Source organism: Ostrea edulis, chromosome 7, assembly GCF_947568905.1.
Source record: "Ostrea edulis chromosome 7, xbOstEdul1.1, whole genome shotgun sequence".
Classification (NCBI taxonomy): domain Eukaryota; kingdom Metazoa; phylum Mollusca; class Bivalvia; order Ostreida; family Ostreidae; genus Ostrea; species Ostrea edulis.
In genome coordinates, this window is record NC_079170.1 from 9950899 (window position 1) to 9976570 (window position 25672).

At 35.0% G+C, this 25672-nt stretch overlaps 1 protein-coding gene across 3 annotated transcripts; it reads left to right on the forward strand.

The window, feature by feature from the left end:
* Window positions 1-25672, forward strand: LOC125654185 (uncharacterized). 3 transcript variants are annotated; one of them, XM_048883989.2, is made up of 8 exons: window positions 5-605; window positions 1117-1309; window positions 2784-3100; window positions 3466-3750; window positions 21483-21675; window positions 22448-22764; window positions 23079-23363; window positions 23523-25672. In XM_048883989.2, the coding sequence occupies exons 1-8, from the start codon at window positions 146-148 to the stop codon at window positions 25475-25477; spliced, it is 4005 nt and encodes a 1334-aa protein (XP_048739946.2). In that variant the 5' UTR covers window positions 5-145; the 3' UTR covers window positions 25478-25672. The 3 variants fall into 3 exon arrangements, with proteins under 3 accessions (XP_048739947.2, XP_048739946.2, XP_048739950.2); XM_048883990.2 differs by lacking the exons at window positions 21483-21675; window positions 22448-22764; window positions 23079-23363; window positions 23523-25672 and adding an exon at window positions 3918-8107 and having other exon boundaries at window positions 1-605; XM_048883993.2 differs by lacking the exons at window positions 5-605; window positions 1117-1309; window positions 2784-3100; window positions 3466-3750 and adding an exon at window positions 19679-20961.

Sequence of the window (25672 nt, forward strand, 5' to 3'; positions counted from 1 at the left end):
TTTCATAGTTGAATTCTACATGTTTGGACCTAAACGTATTTTTCAATCGACGACGTTTCTAATTTTCATAATGCAGTCAAGCGTGATAGAGAACACCATACGTGATGGTATATCTAAACAGCTGAAGTAATGATGGACTGCCATAATGACGTCAGAAAGTGTAACTCAGATGATAGAAAAGAAAGTACTGAAGAATGTTCTTTACGGCACATGGACTGGAGATTTAAGGGCAGAATGCGAAACGGAAACAGTCTTTGTGAATCCATTTACTGAAATAAAGAATGATGGATTTACAACGGAAAATAGAAATGTATCAAGACATCAGGAGACAACTTTCCACAACTCGCCAAGTTCAAATGAAAAACGATCATCGTCAAACACTGATGAAACTTCTTCTTCTAGTGTAGAATACCCATCATCTGTAGATGAAGACAATAAAGGCGACGAAGAGAAACCAGTTGATGATTCCTTCGACAAAAACATCGATGAAGTTGACTACTTTGATAGTGAAGAAGAATATATGGAATCTCACGGTCACAGATTTGACGAAAAAGATACGGATTTACACCAGGAGGATACTATTAAATCTGTGAACGGCAGATATAGTTAGTTTACATTTTCACGTCTTCAAACTCTGTAAATAGTTAATGTAAGGAAGTAATAGGTAGCCTAATGGTTAGGGCGTTCTCTTTGCAGCTGGGAGACCCAGCGCCTTGTCTTGAACCTAAGGTGTTTAACGTAGGTAGTGACGATTCTTCCTCCGAGCGCCCGATGTTAGAAGTGAAAGTCGCATGTTTTTCGGATATGATTTTTAAACAAGGTTTTTTATTCATGGCAGGCGTTGAGATAATAAAGGGCACTAATTGCTAATGTAATTAGCGCCATCCATGGGTCAAAAGTGGCACTTAAACTAATCCTAGAATTGGACGTACAACAATGTACAAAACAAAACCATAAAAATCTTGTTTGAAATGTTAGTTCTAGAATTTCAATCTTCACTCAGCAAATTAAAGTCTTCAAGTTTCAACTGGAATTAAAATTGCATCGTTGTGAATATTGAAAGAATGTTAAGCGTTCATCTGATGTCTCTAATTCAAGTCGTTTTATTTGTATAAGGCGAGGGAATGGAGCAGTACCACAACCTGTCTATCTACAAGAGATCTATACAGAAGTTTGCAACTGACAACCACTTCGAAATCCATGACGTCATTCACGATGGGAATTGTATGTTTCGAGCTCTAGCTGATCAGTTCATGATTAACGGACGAACCGGATACACCGCGGAAAAACTCCGAGGCGTTGCAATAAAGTAAGTATTCTTTCTGATTAAAAGGGGTTCAAAAGCGATTTGAGTAATCTTATATGTATAATTGATTTGGTTTGTTTGTTAACGATGTGATTATCAGAATACCGTATGTCGGATAATTTTGTTTATTAACGATGTGATTATTAGAATATCGTATATATCGGGTGATTTTGTTTTTTAAAGCAATACGAGCTGTAACTGACGGCATTTTTCAACTATCCAATTATGCATCAATTAACTTCTATCGGCATAACTGATATAATCACAAGATCTGAAGAAAAATTCAGCAAAATAAAGAAGGGAATATTGTTTGAGAGCATACTTACAATGAGCATATCGCATAAACCGCCATTGCGTCGTATACGCGGACATGGGAACGATGATTGCCGAACATAATTGAGTTGCTGAGACCGACGTCATATACAAAGATCGAAACTGACGTGAATAATTACACATTTCGTTTGTTTAACATATTCCATCGTTTCATGAATGACAAGAAGTACTATACGTGTAAGAAAGTATTAATTATGCAAATGTGCAACTCAAATGAAATTTTGGTAATGATTTTCTATACAATTGGCATGTTAAATTGTTTACAAATCTTAAACACGTGCTCAATGCCTCCCTTTCGCTTTTTTCCGAACTGGTGACCTCCGAGGTCAATGCACATCGGAGATTACGAACAGGAATTACTGACAGGATGGCAATGATTCATGAATCGACATTTTCTGCTGATTTAACGGGCTTATTGCTCCAGATTCACTCTGATTCCATTAAGTTGTATGTATTTAATCACAAATATGTTAGATATTTGTTCTTTTATTTTTCAATTTATTTACCGTCAGTTACAACGAATAGAACGATGTGATTATTAGAATATCGTATATCGGGTGATTTTGAGGTGCTGAAAATATTGGCTTCTTTGGTGGAAAAAATTTGCCATAAATGGAAGTTTTAAACTTTCTATTCCTATAAATGATATATTTGTTGAATGCAAATTCACCAAAAATGAAGCACTAAGATTTCCAACTCTATATACATGTACATTTTTAAAGACAAATTCGCTAAATATTGCAGTCTCCAAAATTACCCGATAAATGGTAAACTATTCAGAGTATACATAACAAGTAATGTTGTGTTTGATAGTTTCGCTTTATAAAGGGGGTTTTATTTTTCAAAAAAGCTATTTAAGAGATCATCCTTTGTTTTGTTAAGGATGTTATCATTAACATACTGAATATAGGGTACTTTTCGCGAGCTGGAAATGTTTATTTTAATTTTTTTTAGTAGATGAGAAAATTCACCAAAAATGAAAGTGCCAAATGATGCATTTGTGAAAGCAAAATACGCCAAAAAAGAAACCTATATTGTAATCCTCTTAATGTTGCCAACGGCAAAATGAACCGATGTACGGTAAAGTTGACATGTTATGTTGCAGTTAATTTTTACACGTAAACTTTTTTTTTTCTCGAAAAAGCTATTTGAAAGAACATCCATACAACGAAGAAGGCCATCACATGCAGTCGTTTTTGTGTATGGAGTCTTGGGAAGACTATCTCTCTAGAATGTCCAGAACCAGTGAGTGGGGTGATCACATAATTCTCCAGGCTGTTACTGATGCCTTCAACCTAGACATCGTTGTGTTTAACGTGTTTCAGGATGACATAAGGCGAACCGAGGTTAACCCAGGAAAAGACATCCGAGTACAAAGGATTCAAATGTTTCTGGGTCACATTGGAGAATTTCATTATTTGAGTTTGCGCCTAGACCACTGGACATCATTCTGGCCGTACAGTAAGATATGAGATAACATATTCTTCCTTCAGCCTGATTGGAAGAAACTGACATCTTTCATCACTTAAACAAATCTAATTTATAAGCTTCTTATTTGTATTCTCTATTTAGAGTTACGAGTTATGAGATTGATCACTGTTCGTTATCTTCATACACATGTACAATACACATTTGTTCATTCCCAATCACTAGATTTATGGTATATGTGAAGTTCTGCACATTCAATCCCCTCTATCACTATCAGTACTTTAATTGTCGTCTGTCATCGTTACTTTCAGAAGCTGTGGTGACTATGGGACAAATTAACATGCGATGTGATTTCTTTCCTAATTCCTCTTCATTTAAAAGAGTCTCTTATTTTGTAGAGTCCATTTTGTACAGACTTATCACTTGTTCTAAACATCTGCCTCCACCAACGAGACGACAGCTCATCCAGAACAAAATCAAAGATATTGGAGCTAGTGCAATAGTTACTGAAGATGAGTATCTAGACTTGCTTCAACTTCATGTGGGAGATGAAAGTAAAACCAGCACTGATCAGGAGAAACCGTCAAAAGGAAACCAGGTCGATTGTTCTACAATTCATGAAGATTATTTGTTGCACTTTGACAAGTACTGTTTAGATGATTTGCAACTTGAAGAAACAGAAGGTGAGAAGTAAGATAATTTGAGTATAGCATCCAATATAACATGCTTTCTTTAGGTATATTGGATGTACATACAATATTTGATTCTTAAGATTTTGAAAAACTTCATTTAAAAGATCAGTTCTCATATAGACTGTTGATCTATAATCATAAGATAAATCTTGTTGTAGATTCTTTGAACAGCATCTTCTTTGATCCCTTGCATATCGACGTCATGACTGGTGTTCCACTTCCTCATCTGTCCAACATTCTTAAACAGCTATTCCCACTTTATATGATAAATCCATATGTTGCGGCACGTGGTCCAATTTTATTTCCAACCTTTTCTATCCACTGCATCGGATCTTTTGCAGATGGAAACAATGTCGTTTTAAAAGACATTAGCAAAAATCAAACAAAACGTGCATTTTATAATACGCAGATACAAAAGCAAACTGGAGAAGCCGTCATTATTCCAATGGACAAAATAGTATGTCATTCTGATTATACAGAGAGCTCATGTGTGAATATTTACGCTGATTCAACGAACACACATCCTGGATACTGTCAGTTAAAAGTGCCTGTAGCTGCTACTGGAATGAGTGTAAATAATGTTTTACAGAAGGGTTCTCAAAAATTTCTAAAAGGAATAGAAGTCGAGGTCGATGTTTCTCTTTGTAAGGATGTGGATTTCAAGTATAAAGGCCTAATTTGTGATGCATTTCCTCCATCAACACAGGAGTGGAAAGTTCGAGAAAGGAAGTTTACGTTTCCCTCTCGTCATCTTATGCGTAAGATTTTGAAAATGAACTGTACATTGATTAAAAAAGCACATCCCAGGAGTAAAGAACCCGACATAGAATGGAAGTACAATTTTTCTATGGCTGAACACGTCATCTTTACGGGAGGTGTTACGGAATCCCAACTTCATGGATTCTTTGTCTTTAAAGTTTTAGTTGACAACGCTACTTTTCATCTGACGAAACAGTTGAAGAATAAGCATTTGAAAGCTGCGTATTTATATGCCCTTGAAGAAATCCCTTGTGAGGCCTGGGAAACCAATTTCAGTGGATGCATCTTATTTGTTCTAAGCACTTTGATAAAGTATTTAAAGGCCAAATTTCTTCCACATTACTTCATTTCAACTAACAATCTAATCGACTGCTTTCATGTTGAAGAAATTGAAGCTCTTTGCGTTAATGTGGAATGTATCCGTGCGTTTCCAGTGACGGTAATCCAAAACATAGCCGAAAACCATGGATATAGTTATGCGCCAAAATTGATCAAAATGGTCTTTGAAAACTGCAAGACTTTTGTTCACAACAAAGATTTGTTGTCAGTATGTATGGATGCGTTCATACCTGGAACATTGTGCTCAGTTAAAACCTTAACAAGACTTGGATTTTATGGATCTGCATTTAAGCTACTTCAATACACCCACGAGCAGATGCTTCTATTGCCCATGTCAGATGGCGGATTTGCTATACCGAGTTTGATAGAATTTTTTCAAATGTTTCTGAGAAACATACGCCAGAGATCGTCCCGAGTTATTTTGGCAAATCTGTTTGACATACATTATCAGACCAACATCTTGAATGAATACGTAGACAATGATAAAATATTTGCAAAAGATATCCTGCCCTGGAAGGTGAATTTCCAAATTGGATATACGGAAATCCCAGTAGATAAGAAAACAGATTTTTCTTTTCTCGCTGACATTTTCTACAGAGAAAGTTTAAGAGAATACGATAAACGCAATTCAACACTGGCAACTTTGACTCTTGAGACAGCAGTGCTGTGCGTTCAAAAGGCCATCGAGATGGACACAATAAGTACGGATGAAATACAGGACAAGACTCTTAAAGAAGAAATACTTAGGCAACGGGACGTGGTAGTGATGGACCTGAAAAGGAAACTGAAGTTATACTACCTTTTTATGTATGATGTATCGGTGCAGTATTGCGCATTTGTGCCAATGCAAAACCATATGGATGACATCGAAAATCTTTGCAAGGAGCTTCCAGAATTGGCATGCTTTGCCGCTCTAATGTTTAGATACTTGCGCCGAAACGACAAAGCTTTAGAGTATGAGGGATTAGGTAACGCTTATCTAAAACAAAGAAAGCCTGTGTTACGGGAGCTATAGGCCAATCCGAAAACATGAGTTACCTTTCCTTGATCCGGAACGTAGTGCACTTACATAATTTAGTTTAAGACTTCCGGGTAGTATATTCGGGAAGTGTCATTATCAACAGTGCATAAGGCCGCAAAGATATTGCTGTATAATTTTACAGCAATCACGCCAACAAATATGTTAACGTTAAGAAAAAATCACAATGCATAGGTTTCCTTCATACATGTGGAAAAAACCCATCTTTGCATATAAAAATGATTGAAAATTAATGTAATTAAAGGAGAACCCCCTATTCAGGATTTTACGTGTTTTGTGACTGAAAGATATTGCATAAATTTCCTCAGGTACTTTACTCTGGGCATTTTAGAACCCCGTATTTTAACACGGTCAGATTTATGATAAAATGTCAGAGGTCGCTTGTTCAATATCAATGTAGTACTCATGAAACATTAAGCCATATTTAAAAGTTGTGACACTATATACATGTACGTCTAGAGGAAAGATAAATTTCCAGCGGATCACTGAGGAACATCCCATTTATACTTATACACCATGCTACCACGTCCTGATCATATCAAGCTAGCTGCTACTGATCATCATCTAACCATCGGTTAATTTCAAGAACTTGCTTGTTTTTTATTTTCTGCACCAAAAATCTCATGAACATGTCTGTCCCTGAAACTCAGCCGAATATATTACTTCCCAACTCACGTCTATTTTTAATGATTTTTACATATAACTCAGTGGCGGATCCAATATTTCCGGAAAGTGGAGGACATATGTGAATGTCAAGTATTAGTGAAAATACTCAGCCACTGTGGGTGCACAGTTTGGAGTTATACTAACATTATTTTCTAAATTTGTGTCGAAAAGGTGGTAGTGGTTCCCTCTAAATTCGTCATTTCAATTTCTGCTAGGCAAATAAAAAAGTTGGTTTCCATTTTACCTATCTATCCTAACAATTTCTGCCGACCCTAACACATTTTTTCCATTCTCACAGATTTTGCAAATGTCATCACTACAACAAGAGTATATTTATTGACTTATTTATCAAGTCATTTATTATGCACTAATACTAGACAGATTCCAAAACACAGAAACAGTTTTTGTTTACAGTAAAGTGAAGAAATGTATTGATTCATTATATAAATTTTAATTGATCACTAAATAATCACTTTATTTTATGCATAGTAGAATACTAAATCATTAGAAAAGTATTCAACCTATAAAATCAGAAGAAAAAAAATAACCTACCTACTTACCCTTGAAAAGTTTGAGGTGAAAGTGGAAACAAACATATAATTTTCTTTTTTGGCCTTATGATACGATACGTACATGTACCTACATAATCACACTTCTCAAGGGGGTAAAACGAATAAAAGAGGGATATTAAAGAGACGTCAAAAGCAAGAAGAGGACACAAACTTACTTATCCCCAAAGAGTACACCTGAGAGTGGCACACGCCCCAGGACCACACCTATGAAAAATAATTAACAAATGTAAAATGATATTGATTTAATTACCTATTTTACTGTAGTTTAAACATATCAGTTGAGGTAAACAATCCCAGTTGCATTTGTAGATGGACTTGAAGAGAGTTACCCAAACATTGTAATGTTGTTTATTTTCTGAAAGGTCGGTTGGTAGTGATGAAATAACTTTAGTCCTGATAGAATAGTGAGAGCATTCCTAATTTATACAGCTTTTTTCTGGGGGGGGGGGGGATTTACCATGATATGCAAGATCCATACACGTGTCGATCCTCCTAAAAACCGGAGCTTTGAGTTAATGAGTTGCCATCATCTTTTGAGTATCAGTAGTTCTGTTCTGACTTAGTACAAAATATTTATACAAGTTGTTATTGGTGATATTTCAAAAGAAGTAAATATCCGATTCCCAATTCGATTTTTAAAATAATCTTTTTTTATTGATATTTTTTCTTTAGAAGACTCGATGAAGAAGTTCTTCTTTGTTTCCATTACCCTCTCGTAGAAAAGATTTCAACTGTTTCATTGACCAGTTTTCGATTTCAGCATCCATACTCTACATATGACTTAAACATTGTGCAGTTAGATTGTGTTACTACTAGGACGTTGTATGCACACTAATGCTATAATACAAAGAAGGATAACTCACGTTTTCAAACAGACCTATAGCCTGTGGTCATACATGGAAATTATATGTATAGAATTTGTAAAGAATTACATGTATCTCAGACTTCTTAATAAATGGTATTATTAAACTGATTTTGAATACGGATTACTCCCGTTTACCTTATCAGGATATAGGACTCACGGCGGATGTGACCGGTCAACAGGATATGCTTACTCCTCCTAGGCACCTGATCCCATCTCCAGTATGTCCAAGGTCCGTGTTTGCCCAACTCCTTATTTTGTATTCCTTGTAGGAGTTATAAGATTAATTACTGTTCGTTATCGTCACTTTTTATTATTGAAACTTTTCATTTAATGACATAACTGATCGCAATTATGTATTATCAGATTACTTCGTTTACTTGATCAAGATATAAAGCTCACGACGGGTGTGATCAGTCAACATGGGATGCTTACTCCTCATAGACGCCTGACCTCACCTCTGCTGTGTCCAGGGGTCTGTTTTTGTCTTAATTTTATATTCCTATTAGAGATTATGTGGTTGATTGCAGTTCATTATCCTCACTTTTTATCGACATTTTAAGATTTTTATTCCTTCCTGTCCATTCTTCTCTTTATGACCCCCCGAAAAAAAACCCCACCTTGTCATCTCAAATGCTTTGGACTTTGTCATTCTGGCATATTATTATACACCCTTTGAAAAGAGGGAGCTTGTTGTTTTGCACCGAACGGTCTGTCTCTGTAGACCATGTCTTGTCCACTAAATATCTTTAGAATCCTTTGCTTAACAACCATCAAACTTGGTTCACTAGTATATTTTAAGTAATAGATGACCCCTCTTGATTTTGGGGTCACATGGTCAAAAGGCAAATGTCAATCTACTCTGGACATAGAAAGATATTGTCTGCTCAATATATTTAATTGGTTTGGCACTACAATCAATTAAATGAAACACATCTCTAAGCCTTTTTCAATTTTGCACTAAAGGGGGCATACATGTTTCTGAAACACATTTATTGTTTCTTCGAAATTCTGCCGTAAAAAGTATCAAGAAATTTGGCTGCAAAAACGATGTCATCTCACTCAAAGTCAATAAAAGCGTGCAATCGATGTCACCGGCTCTTTATTAGAAAATAAGCTATATCAAATCATATATTTTGTGTGCTATACATTCATGGACCCATAGCCTCCCTAGGCATGGTATACTTTTCATAAACTTGGTAGGAAGCGTAGATACCCTAATTTTGTAACATACGTGACTGTCGCCGACTTAATTTTTAAAATTGAACAAGCAAATATAAAAATCTGAGAGCGTGTTTTGTAATTTTCTTTGGGTTAATATCATTTGTATTTCCTAAATTTTCATTCAATAAAAGTTTAACAGCATTTGCGTATGATTTTAAGCAGAGGTGTATATATTACTCCATGTCGCCAGATTATATTATGTGATCATAGGGTTAATTAAACACCCAATGTATGGACAAAGATTTCGTATTATCTTTATGTTTTTGATCTATTTTGGCGCTAAAATATTCAAAAACTTTGGGAAAATATTCATCAAGCGATATTTGGATGTGGCATTGAGAAGAAGTTATCATTATTTTCAAATGAAACCTCCTCCAATTAATGTACTGCATGGTATGGAGGAGAAAGCATGGACAGGAACATAGACATTATGAACTCCAATAAGCCATACAGGAGGAGAAGCGTTACCAAACTATTTTACACCACACTCCTCTTAGATCCGCTATAACTTTAAGGATAACGATTGGATCCTCCTGTCCCTATAATGTGCACATTTGCAAATGACATTAAAGTACATGTATTGTACAAAGTCCAGATTCTATCGGATAAGCCATAATGGAGAAGTGTTCACAAGCTATTTTAAAATCCTCAACCCCTCTTAGATGTATTATAACTTTTAGGAAAATATTGGATCTCCTGTCCCACAAATATGCACATCTGCACACATATGCACACATTAATGACAATTAAGCATTGTACAAAGTTTCAAGTCTATCAGATAGGCCACACAGGAAGAGAAGAGTTCACAAGGTATTTTACATCCTCCATCACTCTTAGATCCACTATGACATCTTCAAAAATAATTGAATCTTCCTGTTCTGATAATATGGACATCTACAAATTGCAATGAAGCATTGTGCAAAGTTTTAAGTCTATCTGATAAGCCATGTAGGAGGAAGTGTTCACAAGCTATTTCACATCCTCCACCCCTCTTAGATCCACTATAACTTTTATGAAAATAATTGGATCCTTCTGTCCCGACAGTATGCACATCTACAAATGGCAATGAAGCATTGTACAAAGTTGCAAGTCTATCTGATAAGCTATTTAGGAGGAGAAGCGTTCAAAAGATTTTGTGAAACAGATAGACGGACGGACTATAAGTACACAAAAACAATGTCTCCCCTTGCAAGAGGGGAGACATAAATAGCTATAATTTATTCAATATGAAAAAAATAGCTACGTGGTCTTAGTTTTGCAGATGAGAAAAGTTGAAAATAAAGAACATTGATCAATTTCATAACCCCTAAAAGGAATAAAAGATTAAGAGTTGGGCAAACACGGATTCCTGTACTGTAACATGCAAGGTGAAGATAACGAACAGTGAACATATCAGAGGTTGGATCAGGCGCCTAGAAGGAGTAAGCATCCCCTGTCAATCAGTCACTTTATATCTTGATCAATTAATCGCATTGGTGATACTGTACAGGACTCCAGGTTCCATTCCCCCTCCTTGTATTTTTGAATGGTATTTGGGGTGTATTTTTGATAAATATTAAACTTTATCTACATAGAATAATTTTGAAAAAAGCTGCACTTCGCTGAGAAATCCGAACGAAAAAGCAACTAGCACCTGAACAGAACGGTCATTCTTAATCTACTGATGATTCTTGGATTAAATGTATCGCTAAATTGATGCGCAATAATTTCTTCACGCCGTTCAGTTGCATTGTTATAACCTCACCACCTACAAATCAGACCGTAAAGACCGAGGTCCCGTGTCAAAGCAGGTATGGCACGATAAAGATCTCTCCCTGCTCAATGACCACAAGCGCCGAGCATAGGCCTTAATATTACATCCCCTCACCGGCAATGGTGACGTATCCATATGAGTGGAATATTCTCGAGAGGGACTTTAAGCTATATTCAATCGATCACCACCTACAACGAACGGAAGGTGTGGTGATATATATTTCTGTTGCGGCCCACTATTTTTAGAGCAAAAAAACCGAGACAAAGTTTCCGAATACCATTTGCTGTTCGAAAAGTTATACTTAGAGAATACCATTGATAGTAAAAAGACGTTAGTTCATTGTGTACAAACCACCAGATCAGTTTAGGCTAATAGCATGGAAACTAAAGGGGGATTTTTCTTTGGTGTCCTGAGTGCCAGAAAATAAAAGTTAAAATGGACAATTAAAGTTGTATATAACCGAAAAATTTAATTTCCCAACGTCACTTTCAGTAATTGATGCATATAGCTATAATGCTTTTTCATATCATTTAGCATGATGAACAAATATCAAGAAATTCATTTTTAAAAAACAATATTGACCAATTTTAGACTGTGAGTGTAAATAATTTTACACAAAACTAAATTGGCATTTTATTCATTACATGTACCGATTTTCTAATCTCTATTATTACACACGAGGTACACGTGTTCTGTCAATCAGCGGACGCTTGCTGCTTAGGAAGCTGTCGCGGCCCATGGGAAAATGTGTTTTAAAATGCGTATAAAAAACCCGAAATTCTCTGGCGTGTGGTTTGATTTTCAAACTTATAACAAAGTTTCTTGAAAACAACAAAAATATTTGGGATTTCCATCGATATTTGATTAAATTTACAACTGAAAGTTTGAAAAAGTTTAAACTGCATGACTGGTTGTTTCCATACTAAACTGATTAAAATGAATTTACTGTCGATCTCAAAAGTTTGATCATTAAAGTGAACAATGAATGCAGCCACTCTGACATTGAATGTGGCGATTCACGATATCATCGGTTCGCTTCAATTTGACGCTAATACAAATCAGTTGACACTACTATCATTGCCGATCGTTTTATTTCCCGATTGTGGACACGTATGTACATGTATGTGTATCTTATGAATTTAAAAGGTCCACGCGACCACTATAGAATACCCAAAAACCACAATTTCAAAGACACCGCCTTTTTTCTAGGCCAGACGTTCAGTCCACATGGCCCGTGTTTTTGACCTGTACTGTATATTTTGATCGATAATATTCTGTCTGCGTGTAGGAATTTTTGAATGGTGTGAAATATCGCTGTTGAAATCAAATTGTATTTCTAGTGATATCTTAGTCGTTTTCAATATTAACATACTCAACTGACCGAAGGTAGAAAAGTCAAATGTACAGAATTTGTTTTAAACTATTTACGAACTATTTGCTGCTACCGCTGAAAATTACATCTGTTTGAAAAGAAGTGCTAAGGTCCACACCACTTCGAGCCGAGTGACTGCATAGAGGAGTTGATAAAATCAACTCCCCAAAACTCTTTCAGGTTTAGGGGTATTTTATCACAAATCAGCTGTTCAGTTTGTTCACATCAACACCAGTGACGTCGTATCGTATGAATATTCAAATGAGGTTCAAAGGTCGTGCTTGTTGAGTGAGGAGGTGTGTACAGGGCTCTCATTTTATCTTGCCAATTAAGTTATTTACAGTGTTCTTTATAAATTGAAGATTGTGTCAGGTGTTAATAGCCTGTTTTTCTTTGATGGGAGCTGTTTTTCCATGTAAAACAAAATTGTGGAATTTGGATTTATTTAACTCTTTCCAAAACTTGTGTGTATCGTGAGTAGTGTTCTACCAAGTTCACTCCAGTCTACCTGTGGACCAGGCACCTGCTGTACAGTGTTTCAATATTACAATGGCCACAAAGGATACAAGAACTGGTAAGCACAATGCCAAACAACATACAATGGATAAGGGAAGGTTTTCATTGTCATCTGTTCCAGCAGAGGTCAAAGCAGAGGTAGTATCTACCAAGCCAGCTACCAAGCAGAGAAGGATTTCTTCTGCAGGAGACAACGAAAATTCAGAGACTGACAATATTAAAGTTACTCTTAGCTCTATCCAAGAGACCCTTAAGAAACTTGTGACCAAAGAGGATATCAAAGATATTGTAAAGAGCGTAATTGTGGAGGTAAAAGAGGCACTAAAGAATGAGATGAAAACTTCTACGTGAGAAGAAAAAATCTCTCGCTGTGACCTTCAATTCGACTTTTAGATATATCGATGACGTTTTGTCTATTGACAATGATAGCTTTCATTCATATGTCGATTTGAGATACCCCTGTGAGCTCGAAATAAAGGACACCACAGAGTCGTCCACTTCTGCTTCATACTTAGATATTTTATTGAAAGTAGACATTAACGGCAAACTAACAACTCAACTGTATGACAAACGGGATGATTTCAGCTTCTCCATCGTCAACTCCCCACATTTATGTAGCAATATTCCATTATCACCTGCATATGGTGTTTATATATCTCAACTGATTCGATATGCAAGAGCTTGTTCTGGGTATAGTCAATCGAGGTAAGCTACTGACAAACAAGCTGATGGTACAGGGATTTCAACAGTCTCGATTGAAGTCAGCATTTCGCAAATTCTATGGTCGTTATAACGATCTAGTTCGTCAATACAACCTCGCATTGGACAACTTAATGATGGACAATGACACTAACAAGGAAAATGTGTCGCAGCTGAAAAAAAGGATCACGAGTCTAGAAAAGCAACTAAAGGATACCGATGGTCTTACAAATGCAGCAATTAGTATGGCAAACTTTAACCAACAGTGTTCTAAAAAAAAACAATATCAAGATTCTAAGATGGCCGGAACATCAGGGTCAGAATCTGAAAGAGGAACTCTGTACATTGGTGGCTGGGAAAACAGGGGTAAATTTAGACGAGCGAGACATTTCGGCAATTCACCGCATCCCCTCCAGCAACAAGAATCAACCAAGGCCAGTAATTGTGAAATTCGTAAGAATGTAAAACTTAGACGGTACCAATTCTGATGCACCAGATGCGCATTTCGATAAACAATGTCTCTTCAGTGATGCTCAACCGAATTGTTTGAAATCCGAAATAACTATGTTTTAGAGCTAAATATAGCAACAACAAAAAAAAAACAAAAAAAAAAAAAAAAAACAGTGTGCCAAAAAAGTGGAGCCAAATTCGTCTAAGGATAAGAGCTATGCATGAGGGAGATAATCCTTAATTTTGAAATGAATTTCTAAATTTTATAACAGCAATTAGACATACATCCGTATTTGAAGTGATGTGAGAAGAGCGGTCATTACAAAAAGAGAAAAGTTAAAGCACAATTTCATTATGGTAGATCACATTACCAACATGAATGCAAAACTATTGCAAAAGCTGAGATCGGAAGAGAGAGAACACATGGTGGACAGTACGTGGTTTTTCAACGGTCATGTCTTTGCGTTAGATAAGACCGAAAAAAGACACAAGATGGATGTGTTAGATGATATTGACAGAAAACTTAGAGTATGAACACTGATCGCTTTATATAGGAACATAACAGGAGGAGCCTTGTGATGGACAAGTGTGACATTTGGCTAAAGGCAAGGTATGCCTAAAAAAATTAAAATTTCATTATTATTATCTGTATTTGTGTTTCAAAGTCTAAGTATGAGTGTGTGCATGAGGCTGAGTGAATGTATGTGTCAACTCTCAATCCTTATTTATAACACTGACAGCTCGATCAAAAGAACTATTTTTACATGTCAAAGGCTGAAAGCTTAAATATCTTAAGTATGAATGTTAGAGGTTTTTCATCAAGTAGTCAAAAACGTAGAGATGTTTTTAATTGGGTAAGAAACAAAAATGTATCTATTATTTGTTTTCAAGAAACCCATAGTATTCAAGATGTTGAGAAGTTATGGGAGTCTGAATGGGGTAATAAATCCTTTTTCAGTAGTTATACTAGTAGCTCTGCTGGAGTTGCAATACTGTATAAAAATAACTTTGAATTTCAAATTCACTCTATACAAAAGGATCCTATGGGTAGATATATCATACTAGATATTACTGCAAATAATGAAAGGTTTACTTTAGTCAATCTGTATGGTCCAAATACTGATAGTCCAGAATTTTTTCAGAACATATACACTGAAATTGTTAAGTTAGAAAATATGTCGATTGTCATGTGTGGTGACTGGAATGTCGTTCAGGATAAGGAAAAGGACATTAAAAATCTCACCAATCCACAAGCACATAGAAAAATATCAAACATTAAAGTACAGTTGGAGGTTGTTGATCCCTGAAGAATTTGGAATGAAGAAGGGAGACAGTATACATGGAGAAGGTCAAATCCTATAATTCAAAGTAGAATAGATTACTTCCTTGTTTCAGGATGTATATTTAGTAAAGTATCTGACACTAAAATAATTCCTGGGTATAGAACTGACCATTCAGCAATTATACTTCAATTCAAAACCAATGAAAGTACTAGAGGTAGAGGATATTGGAAGTTTAATTCTCAGCTATTGCATGAAAAATGAATTTACAGACAAAATAAGACAGTGCATTAATGAAACAATAAATGAATACATGGTGACAGGTGAAATAGAACATAAGGACAGCATTACATTCACTATTAGCGATCAATTATTTTGGGAAATCTTGAAAATGAAAATAAGATCAGTGTCTATAGAGTATTCATCAGATAGAGCAAAAAAATTAAAGTCTGAAAGTAAGTTGCTGGAAAAAGAAATTTTGGATTTAGAAAATAAGGTAAATGCTTCAGGAAAAAAAAGGACATTGAACCCCTAGAGGAAAAAAACCAATCCTTTCAAAATTCAAGAGAAAAATACATTGAGGGTTTAATGTTAAGGTCAAAAGCAATATGGTATGAAAAAGGAGAAAGAAACACAGACTATTTTTGTAAATTAGAAAGAAAGAATTTTGTAAATAAAACAATATCAGAACTAATTGATGATGATGGAAACCATATTATGAATCAGGAGGATGTATTAAAAGAACAAAGGTCATTCTTTTCAAATTTATACAAAAGCAAAAAACAGTATAGGAATGAAACATTACTTAGTGAAAATGTGTTTCTAAACCACTAAAAATTATGAAAAACAATAAATCGCCTGGCTCGGAAGGTTTTACAGTAGAGTTCTATAATTTTTTTGGAGGGACTTGGGGGTATTTATTTGTCGTTCTTTGAATGAAGCATATCTTACAGAACAGATCTCTTCATTTCAATCCCAAGGAATAATAACTTGCATTCCAAAAGAGGAAAAAGATAGGCGTTATATGAAGAACTGGCGACCTATCACTTTACTTAATGTGGACTATAAGATAGGTTCCAGTGTTATAGCCAACCGCATTAAAAAGGTACTGAATGACATAATAAGTGACACTCAAAAGGGATTTATAAAGGGGAGATTCATTGGTGAAAATACTCGTTTTCTATATGACCTTATTAACTATCTCAGAAATAAGAAACAGTTTGGACTACTCCTTCTATTAGATTTTGAAAAGGCTTTTGACTCGTTGGAATGGGATTTTATTGTCAAGGTTCTTAAGTCATTTAATTTTGGTGATTCTCTTATCAAATGGTTTCTTACATTTTATTCATCCAGCACTAGCTGTGTAATAAATAATGGCCATTTATAAGAATTTTTTAGCCTTGAGAGGAGTTGCAGACAGGGTGATCCTTTGGCTCCATATCTTTTTATCATAACAGTAGAGTTACTAGCAATTTCACGCAAAGAAAATGTAAATATTAAGGATATAACTATTGGTGGGGAAGAAAATAAATTAGGGCAATATGCAGATGATTCATTTTTACTGTTAGATGGAAGTGAATATTCTCTAAGAGAATCAATAAGTGTTATTGACAAGTTTGGTAATATCTCAGGTCTGAAACTTAATATTACAAAATCACAAGCAGTATGGATTGGCAGTAGAACTTGTTCAGCTGAGACTTTGTGTCCTGATTTGCAAATATGCTGGGGTAAAGACAGTTTTAAACTACTTGGAATAAATTTTACCAAAAACCTTGAAGATATGATAACATGTAATTATCAATCCAAAATTACTTCAATTAAAAGGTTATTAGGATCATGGGCAAAAAGAGACTTAACACCTATTGGGAGAATAACAATCATTAAAACATTAGCACTGCCTAAGTTGATCCACTTATTTTCTGCCTTGCCAGACCCTCCAAAGAATATTTTGGATGAAATAAATAAAATATTTTTCAAATTTATTTGGGGATATAAGACACAAAAGGTAAAAAGAAATACACTCATTGGTAGTTATGATGATGGAGGGTTAAACATGGTTCACCTACCCTCTTTCATTTCATATATCAAATTAAAATGGGTTAAAAGGTACCTGACAAAATATGAAGGTGCTTGGCAGCATTTGTTACGTTGCATTTTTAACCTTAAGAATATAGATTTCATTTTTTATTTAACAAAAGAAAAACTCCAAGAGTTTGTGTTTTCTATTGATAATGAATTTTGGAGAGATGTTATTAAAGCATTAGTAAAGGTTAAGAAAAGTCCTGAACATGTATCAACCTACTTGTGCTTAGATATTAGAAACTTTTGCTGTGTAAAATGTACAACAGTGGGCACTCTATACAAAATGGGTTGATAATGGTATTAAAAACCTAGAGGACTTGGTGTCTGAGCATGGAAACATTAGATGTTTTAATGAAATAAAAAGAGTGCTTTGTACTAATACCTTTTTAGACTATTTTCATGTAATATCAAAAATACCATCAAAAGTCAAAAGAGATATCATTGCATTGAAAGAAGGTAGAATTCATGAAGATAATGAACATATTGAAATATGTATTGTACAAAATATTTTGTCAACATGCAATGTTAAATCTTTATATCAAATATTGAAAGGAAAGAAGTTTATAGCCCCAATCTCTAAACAGGATAAGCGGGAAACTTTATCAGATGAACCCATTTCAGGAAAAGACTGGAAATTTTATTTTGTAAATGCATCTTTATGTACAAAAGAGACAAAAATAATTTACTTTCAATACCGAATACTAATGAATTACATTGCTACCAACTCCTTTCTTTACAAAATTAAAATTTCAGACAATAATTTGTGTACATTTTGTAATTGTGAAGCAGAAACAATAGTTCACATATTCTATGATTGTGTATATGTCAACTTATTTTGGAATGATTTTGAGCAATGGTTCGATGCAATTGAAAATGGTTATAAAATTTCAAGAAGAATAGTCTTACTTGATAATACAGAAGGAAGCTGTTTAGAAAATTTTCTTTTATTAGTATCAAAAAAGTTATATATTATTCCAGATCACAAGGAATCAGGCCAAACTTTTCTGAGGCAGTGAATTTATTTAAGTACTACAGATAAATGGAAAAATACTGTGAAAATGTGTTTGGATGCAAATTCAAAATATTTACTAAATGGTCAATATATGATATTGTTTATAACAAGTGATGAAAAACCAAAGTTTTATAGGTTATATTTGTTATCATTACTTTTAGTATCATTTTGTTGATATGTATATTTTCAATACCTTTAAATTATGCCTAGCTGTCAAATACTTGTTCATGTAGAAAGTTTTTGTAAGGAAGATATTGTATGCATGTGTGTAAGATCATCTATGTAGATGTAATTGTAAATGTCTAAAAATAAAGCATAAAAAAAATCAACTCCCCAAAACTCTTTCAGGTTTAGGGGCATTTCATCGCAAATCAGCTGTTCAGTTTGTTCACATCAACACCAGTGACATCGTATCGTATGAATATTCATGAGAATTACGGAAAACAAAACGCACGCGACAATTTTGCACAACGGATTCCATTTATTTTGGAACATAAAATGTACGTCTTCTTGCATTATTTTTCATTTCAGATTTAAAATATGGATTAAAAAACAGGTTTTTAAATCCTTTTGTTTTCAGGGAATTGAAATTTGGGCTTATTTTTGTGATTTTGTCCATTTTAGCGACTTTACCGATCGCTAACGCGAGAGTATATATACAATATGTATTTTAAACCGGCTTAGGCGGCACATTTTAGGGACCGGTATACTAGAATTGTTCGGGTGTGTGACCTCTTTCATACCATATTGCTAGGTCGTTCTGGACACACTGATTTTTGACTACGGGTTACTCCATTTACCTGATCAAGATATAGGGCTCACGATGGGTGTGACCGGTCGACAGGGGGGTTACTCCTCCTAGACATTTGATCCCACCTCTGGTATATCCAGTGTCCGTGTTTACTCAACCCTTAATTTAGTATTCCTTATAGGAGTGATGAGATTATCTATCTATGTTGTATTGCTTATAGGAGTGATGAGATTATCTATCTATGTTGTATTGCTTATAGGAGTGATGAGATTATCTATCTATGTTGTATTGCTTATAGGAGTGATGAGATTATCTATCTATGTTGTATTGCTTATAGGAGTGATGAGATTATCTATCTATGTTGTATTGCTTATAGGAGTGATGAGATTATCTATCTATGTTGTATTGCTTATAGGAGTGATGAGATTATCTATCTATGTTGTATTGCTTATAGGAGTGATGAGATTATCTATCTATGTTGTATTGCTTATAGGAGTGATGAGATTATCTATCTATGTTGTATTGCTTATAGGAGTGATGAGATTATCTATCTATGTTGTATTGCTTATAGGAGTGATGAGATTATCTATCTATGTTGTATTGCTTATAGGAGTGATGAGATTATCTATCTATGTTGTATTGCTTATAGGAGTGATGAGATTATCTATCTATGTTGTATTGCTTATAGGAGTGATGAGATTATCTATCTATGTTGTATTGCTTATAGGAGTGATGAGATTGATCAATGTCCTCTTCACTTTTACATTGATCTATGAAAAATGTATTTTGCTGTCATTTTCAAAATGTGTATTATTTTTCATAATACCCTGCCTTCTATTTTGTATACGTATAATACTTCTCCCCGATGCCCTCAATGGATATCCATTGCTTCCATTGTTTAGAGTGTGTCGTCTGCCATGCAAGTAAAATGGTATGGAACACGGCAACGACTCTATATTGAATTTGCAAAAAAAAAAAAAGATTCAAATGGTCATATCTTGAAAATGCCCCATCATTTTCCTTGATTTTTACACACTTTCAAACATCACAGTCTATGGTCTATTTTCCTGATGTCTTTGTTTCTGATTTACTGTTAGTGTTTTAATATTTGTTTCGTTTCCTGTTGATATATATTTTTATAACTAGTATTTTTCATAAATAATGTAAGTGTTATTTCACTTCAAAATGTTGTACATTCAAAACATCCGTGATTGAGGAATTATGATTTCCGTCCTTGTTTCACATTTGAATTCTACACGTTTGGACTTAAACGCATTTTTCAATCGACGACGTTTCTAATTTTCAAAATACAGTCAAGCGTGATAGAGGACACCATACGTGATGGTATATCTAAACAACTGAAGTAATGACGTCAGAAAGTGTAACTCAGATGATGGAAAAGAAAGTATTGAAGAATGTTCTTTACGGCACATGGACTGAAGATTTAAGGGTAGAATGTGAAAAGGAAACAGTCTTTGTGAATCCATTTACTGAAATAAAGAATGATGGACTTACAACGGAAAATAGGAATGTATCAAGCCATCAGGAGACAACTTTCCACAACTCACAAAGTTCGAGTGAAAAACGATCATCGTCAAACACTGATGAAACTTCTTTTTCTAGTGTAGACTACCCATCATCTGTAGATGAAAACATTAAAGGCGACGAAGGGAAACCAGTCGATGACTCATTTGACAAAAACATCGATGAAGTTGACTACTTTGATAGTGATGAAGAATATATGGAATCTCATGGTCACAGATTTGACGAAAAAGATACGGTTGTATACCAGGAGGATACTATTAAATCTATGAACGGCAGATATAGTTAGTTTACATTTTCACGGGTTCAATCTATGGAATTAGTCCATATCAGGAATTAATGGCTAGGCTAATGATTAGGGCGTTCTCTTTACAGCTGGGAGACCCAGCGCATTGTCTTCAACCTAAGATGTTTAACGTAGGTAGTGACGGTTCTTCCTTCGAGCGCCCGATCTTAAAAGTGAAAATCGCAGGTCTTTCAAATATGAGGGTCTCTTCTCAGTTAACACGATAAAGAAGTCTAAATACTAATGTAATTAACGTTGTTTCTAGGGTCAAAATTTGTGGCACTTAACCTAGTGTTGGTTATGTCTCAACACGAGTGGAAACAATTACTGAATTGGACATAAAACAATATACCAAAAATACATATAAGGAAAATCTTGTTTGAAATGTAGTTTTATAATTCCAATCTTCACCCAGTAAATTATTGTCTTCAAGTTTAATTTGCATTGCTGTGTATATTGAAAGAATGTTAAGCGTTCATCTGATGTCTCTAATTGAAGTGGTCGTTTTATTTGTATAAGGCGAGGGAATGGAGCAGTACCATAACCTGTCTATCTACAAGAGATCTATACAGACGTTTGCAACTGACAACCACTTCGAAATCCATGACGTCATTCCCGATGGGAATTGTATGTTTCGAGCTCTAGCTGATCAGTTCATGATTAACGGACGAACCGGATATACCGCAGAAAAGCTCCGAGGCGTTGCAATAAAGTAAGTATTCTTTCTGATTAAAAGGTGTTCAAGTAATCTTATATATAAAATTTATTCGGCTTGTTTGTTAACGATGTTATTATCAGAATATCGTATATATCGGGTGATTTTGTTTCTTAACGAAGTGATTATTAGAATATCGTATATATCGGGTGATTTTGTTTCTTAACGAATGTAACGATGTGATTATTAGAATATCGTATATCGAGTGATTATGAGGCGCTGAAAATGCTGGCTTCTTTGGTGAGAAAAATTTGTCATAAATGGAAGTGTCAAACTTTCTATTCTTATAAATGATATATTTGTTGAATGCAAATTCACCAAAAATGAAGCACTAAAATTTCGAACTCTATATACATGTACATTTTTAAAGACAAATCCGCTAAATATTGCCGTCTCCAAAATTACCCGATAAGCGGTAAACTATTTAGAGTATACATAGCAAGTAATGTTGTGTTTGATAGTTTCACTTTATAAAGGAGGTTTTTGTTTTTCAAAAGAGCTATTTAAGAGATCATCCTTTGTTTTGTTAAGGATGATATTATTAAAATACTGAATATAGGGTACTTTTCGCGAGCTGGAAATGTTTATTTTATTTGTTTGTTAGATGAGAAAATTCATCAAAAATGAATGTGTCAAATACACTAAAAAAGAAACCTATATTGTATTCCTCTTAATGTTGTCGACGGCAAAATGACCCGATATACGGTAAACATATCATGTTATGTTGCAGTTAAATTTTATACGTAACCTTTTTTTTCTTTCGAAAAAGCTATTTGAAAGAACATCCCTACAACGAAGAAGGCCATCACATTCAGTCGTTTTTGTGTATGGAGTCTTGGGAAGACTATCTCTCTAGAATGTCCAGAACCTGTGAGTGGAGTGATCACATCATTCTCCAGGCTGTTACTGATGCCTTCAACCTAGAGATCGTTGTGTTTAATGTGTTTCAGGATGACATAAGACGAACTGAGGTTAACCCAGGAAAACACACCCGAGTACAAGGAATTCAAATGTTTCTTGGTCACATTGGAGAATTTCATTATTTAAGTTTGCGCCCAGATCATTGGAAATCATCATGGCCGTATAGTAAGATATGATATCAAATATTTTACTATATGGAGCATCGCTTAAAAAAATTCTTATTTGTATAAGATACATACATAATCTTTATGTTGTATTGCTTATGGTAGTTATGAGATTGATCACTGTTCGTTATCTTCACCTTTCCCTCCCATTTACCAGATTTATGGTACATGCGAAGCTCTGCTCATTAAATCAATGCTTTCGTTGTCTTCCGCCAGCGTTATTTTCAGACGCTTTGGTAACTATGGGACTAATCAACATGGATTACGATTTCTTTCCTAATTCCTCTTCATTTCTAAAAATCTCTTATTTTGCAGAGTCCATCTTGTTCAGACTTATCGCTTGTTCTAAACATCTGCCTCCAAGAACGAGACGACAACTCATCCAGAACAAAATCAAAGATATTGGGGCTAGTGCAATAGTTACTGAAGATGAGTATCTAGACTTGCTTCAACTTCAAGTGGGAGATGAAAGCAAAACCAGCACTGATCAGGAGAAACCGTCAAAAGGAAACCAGGTCCATTGTTCTACAATACATGGAGATCATTTATTACACTTTGACAAGTACTGTTTAGATGATTTGCAACTTGAAGAAACAGAAGGTGAGAAATAAGCTAAATTGAGTATAGCATCCAATATGATATTCTTTACTAAGGTGATTGAACATACAATATTTGATTCTTAAGATTTTGAAAAACTTAATTTAAAAGATTAATTTTCGTATAGACTGATCTTTAATCATAAGATAAATCTTGTTGTAGATTCTTTGAACAGCATCTTCTTTGATCCTTTGCATATCGACGCCATGACTGGTGTTCCACTTCCTCATCTGTCCAACATTCTTAAACAGCTATTCCCACTTTATATGATAAATCCATATGTAGGGGCACGTGGTCCGCTTTCATTTCCAGACTTTTCAATTCACTACATCGGATCTTTTGCAGATGGAAACAATGTCGTTTTAAAAGACATTAGCAAAAGTCAAACAAAACGTGTTTTTTATAATTGGGATATACAAAAGGAAACTGGAGAAGCCGTCATTATTCCCAGGGACAAAATAGTACGACATTCTGATTATACAGAGAGCTCATGTGTGAATATTTACGCTGATTCAACGAACACGCATCCTGGATACTGTCAGTTAAAGGTGCCTGTAGCTGCTGCTGGAATGAGTGTAATTAATGTTTTACAAAAGGGATCTCAAAAATTTCTAAAAGAAATAGAAGTAGAGATCGATGTTTCTCTTCCTAAGGATGTAGATATCAAGCATAAAGGCTTATTTTGTGATGCATTTCCTCCATCAACACAGGAGTGGAAAGTTCGAGAAAGGAAGTTTACGTTTCCCTCTCGTCATCTTATGCGTAAGATTTTGAAAATGAACTGTACATTGATTAAAAAAGCACATCCCAGGAGTAAAGAACCCGACATAGAATGGAAGTACAATTTTTCTATGGCTGAACACGTCATCTTTACGGGAGGTGTTACTGAATCCCAACTTCATGGATTCTTTGTCTTTAAAGTTTTAGTTGACAACGCTACTTTTCATCTGACGAAACAGTTGAAGAATAAGCATTTGAAAGCTGCGTATTTGTATGCACTTGAAGAAATTCCTTGTGAGGCCTGGGAAACCAATTTCAGTGGATGCATCTTATTTGTTCTAAGCACTTTAATCAAGTGTTTAAAGGCCAAATTTCTACCACATTACTTCATTTCTACCAGCAATCTTGTCGACTGCTTTCACGCTGAAGAAATTGAAGCTCTTTGCATTAATGTGGAATGTATCCGTGCGTTTCCAGTAACGATAATCGAGAACATAGCCGAAAACCATGGATATAGTTATGCGCCAAAATTGATCAAAATGACCTTTGAAAACTGCAAGACTTTTGTGTACAACAAAGATTTGGCGTCAGTGTGTATGGATGCGTTCATACCTGGAACAATTGGCTCAGTTAAAACCTTAACAAGACTTGGATTTTATAGATCTGCATTTCAGCTACTTCAATACATCCACGAGCAGATGCTGCTAATGCCCATGCCAGATGGCGGCTTTTCTATACCCAGTTTTATAGAATTTTTTCAAATGGCTCTAAACAACATACGCCAGAGATCGTCCCGAGTTATTTTGGCAAATCTGTTTGACATACGTTATCAGACCAACATCTTGAATGAATACATCGACAATGGTAAAACATTTGCAAAAGATATCCTGCCCTGGAAGGTGAATTTCCAAATTGGATGGACGGAAATCCCAATAGAAAAGAAAACAGATTTCTCTTCTCTCGCTGACATTTTCTACAGAGAAAGTTTAAGAGAATACGAGAAACGCAATTCAACACTGGCAACTTTGACTCTTGAGACAGCAATACTGTGCATTCAAAAGGCCATCGAGATGGACACAATAAGTACGGATGAAATACAGGACAAGACTCTTAAAGAAGAAATACTTACTCAACAGGACCTGGTAGTGATGGACCTGAAAAGAAAGCTGAAGTTATACTATATTCATATGTATCATGTATCGGGGCTATATTGCGCATTTGCGCCATTGCAAAACCATATGGATGACATCGAAAATCTTTGCAAGGAGCTTCCAGAAATGACTTGTTTTGTCGCTTTAATGTTTAGATATTTGTACCGACGCGACAAAGCTTTAGAGTATGAGGCATTAGGTAACAGTTATCTTAAACAAAGAAAGCCTGTGTTGCGTGAGCTATAGGCCAATCTGAAAACATGAGTTACCGTTCCTTGATCCTGAACGTAGTGCACTCACGTAGTTTAGTTTTAGAGTTCCGGGAAGAATACTCGGGAAGCGTCATTATCAACGGTGCAGAAGGCCGCAAAGATATTGTTGTATAATTTTACAACAATCACGTCATCAAATATGTTAACGTTAATAAAAATTCAAAATGCA

Coding starts and splice junctions, on each gene's coding strand:
- LOC125654185 (XM_048883989.2), top strand. CDS start 146: ATGACGTCAGAAAGTGTAACTCAGATGATAGAAAAGAAAGTACTGAAG. Junction 606..1,116: donor ATCTGTGAACGGCAGATATA/GTTAGTTTACAT, acceptor TATTTGTATAAG/GCGAGGGAATGGAGCAGTAC. Junction 3,101..3,465: donor GACATCATTCTGGCCGTACA/GTAAGATATGAG, acceptor CTTATTTTGTAG/AGTCCATTTTGTACAGACTT.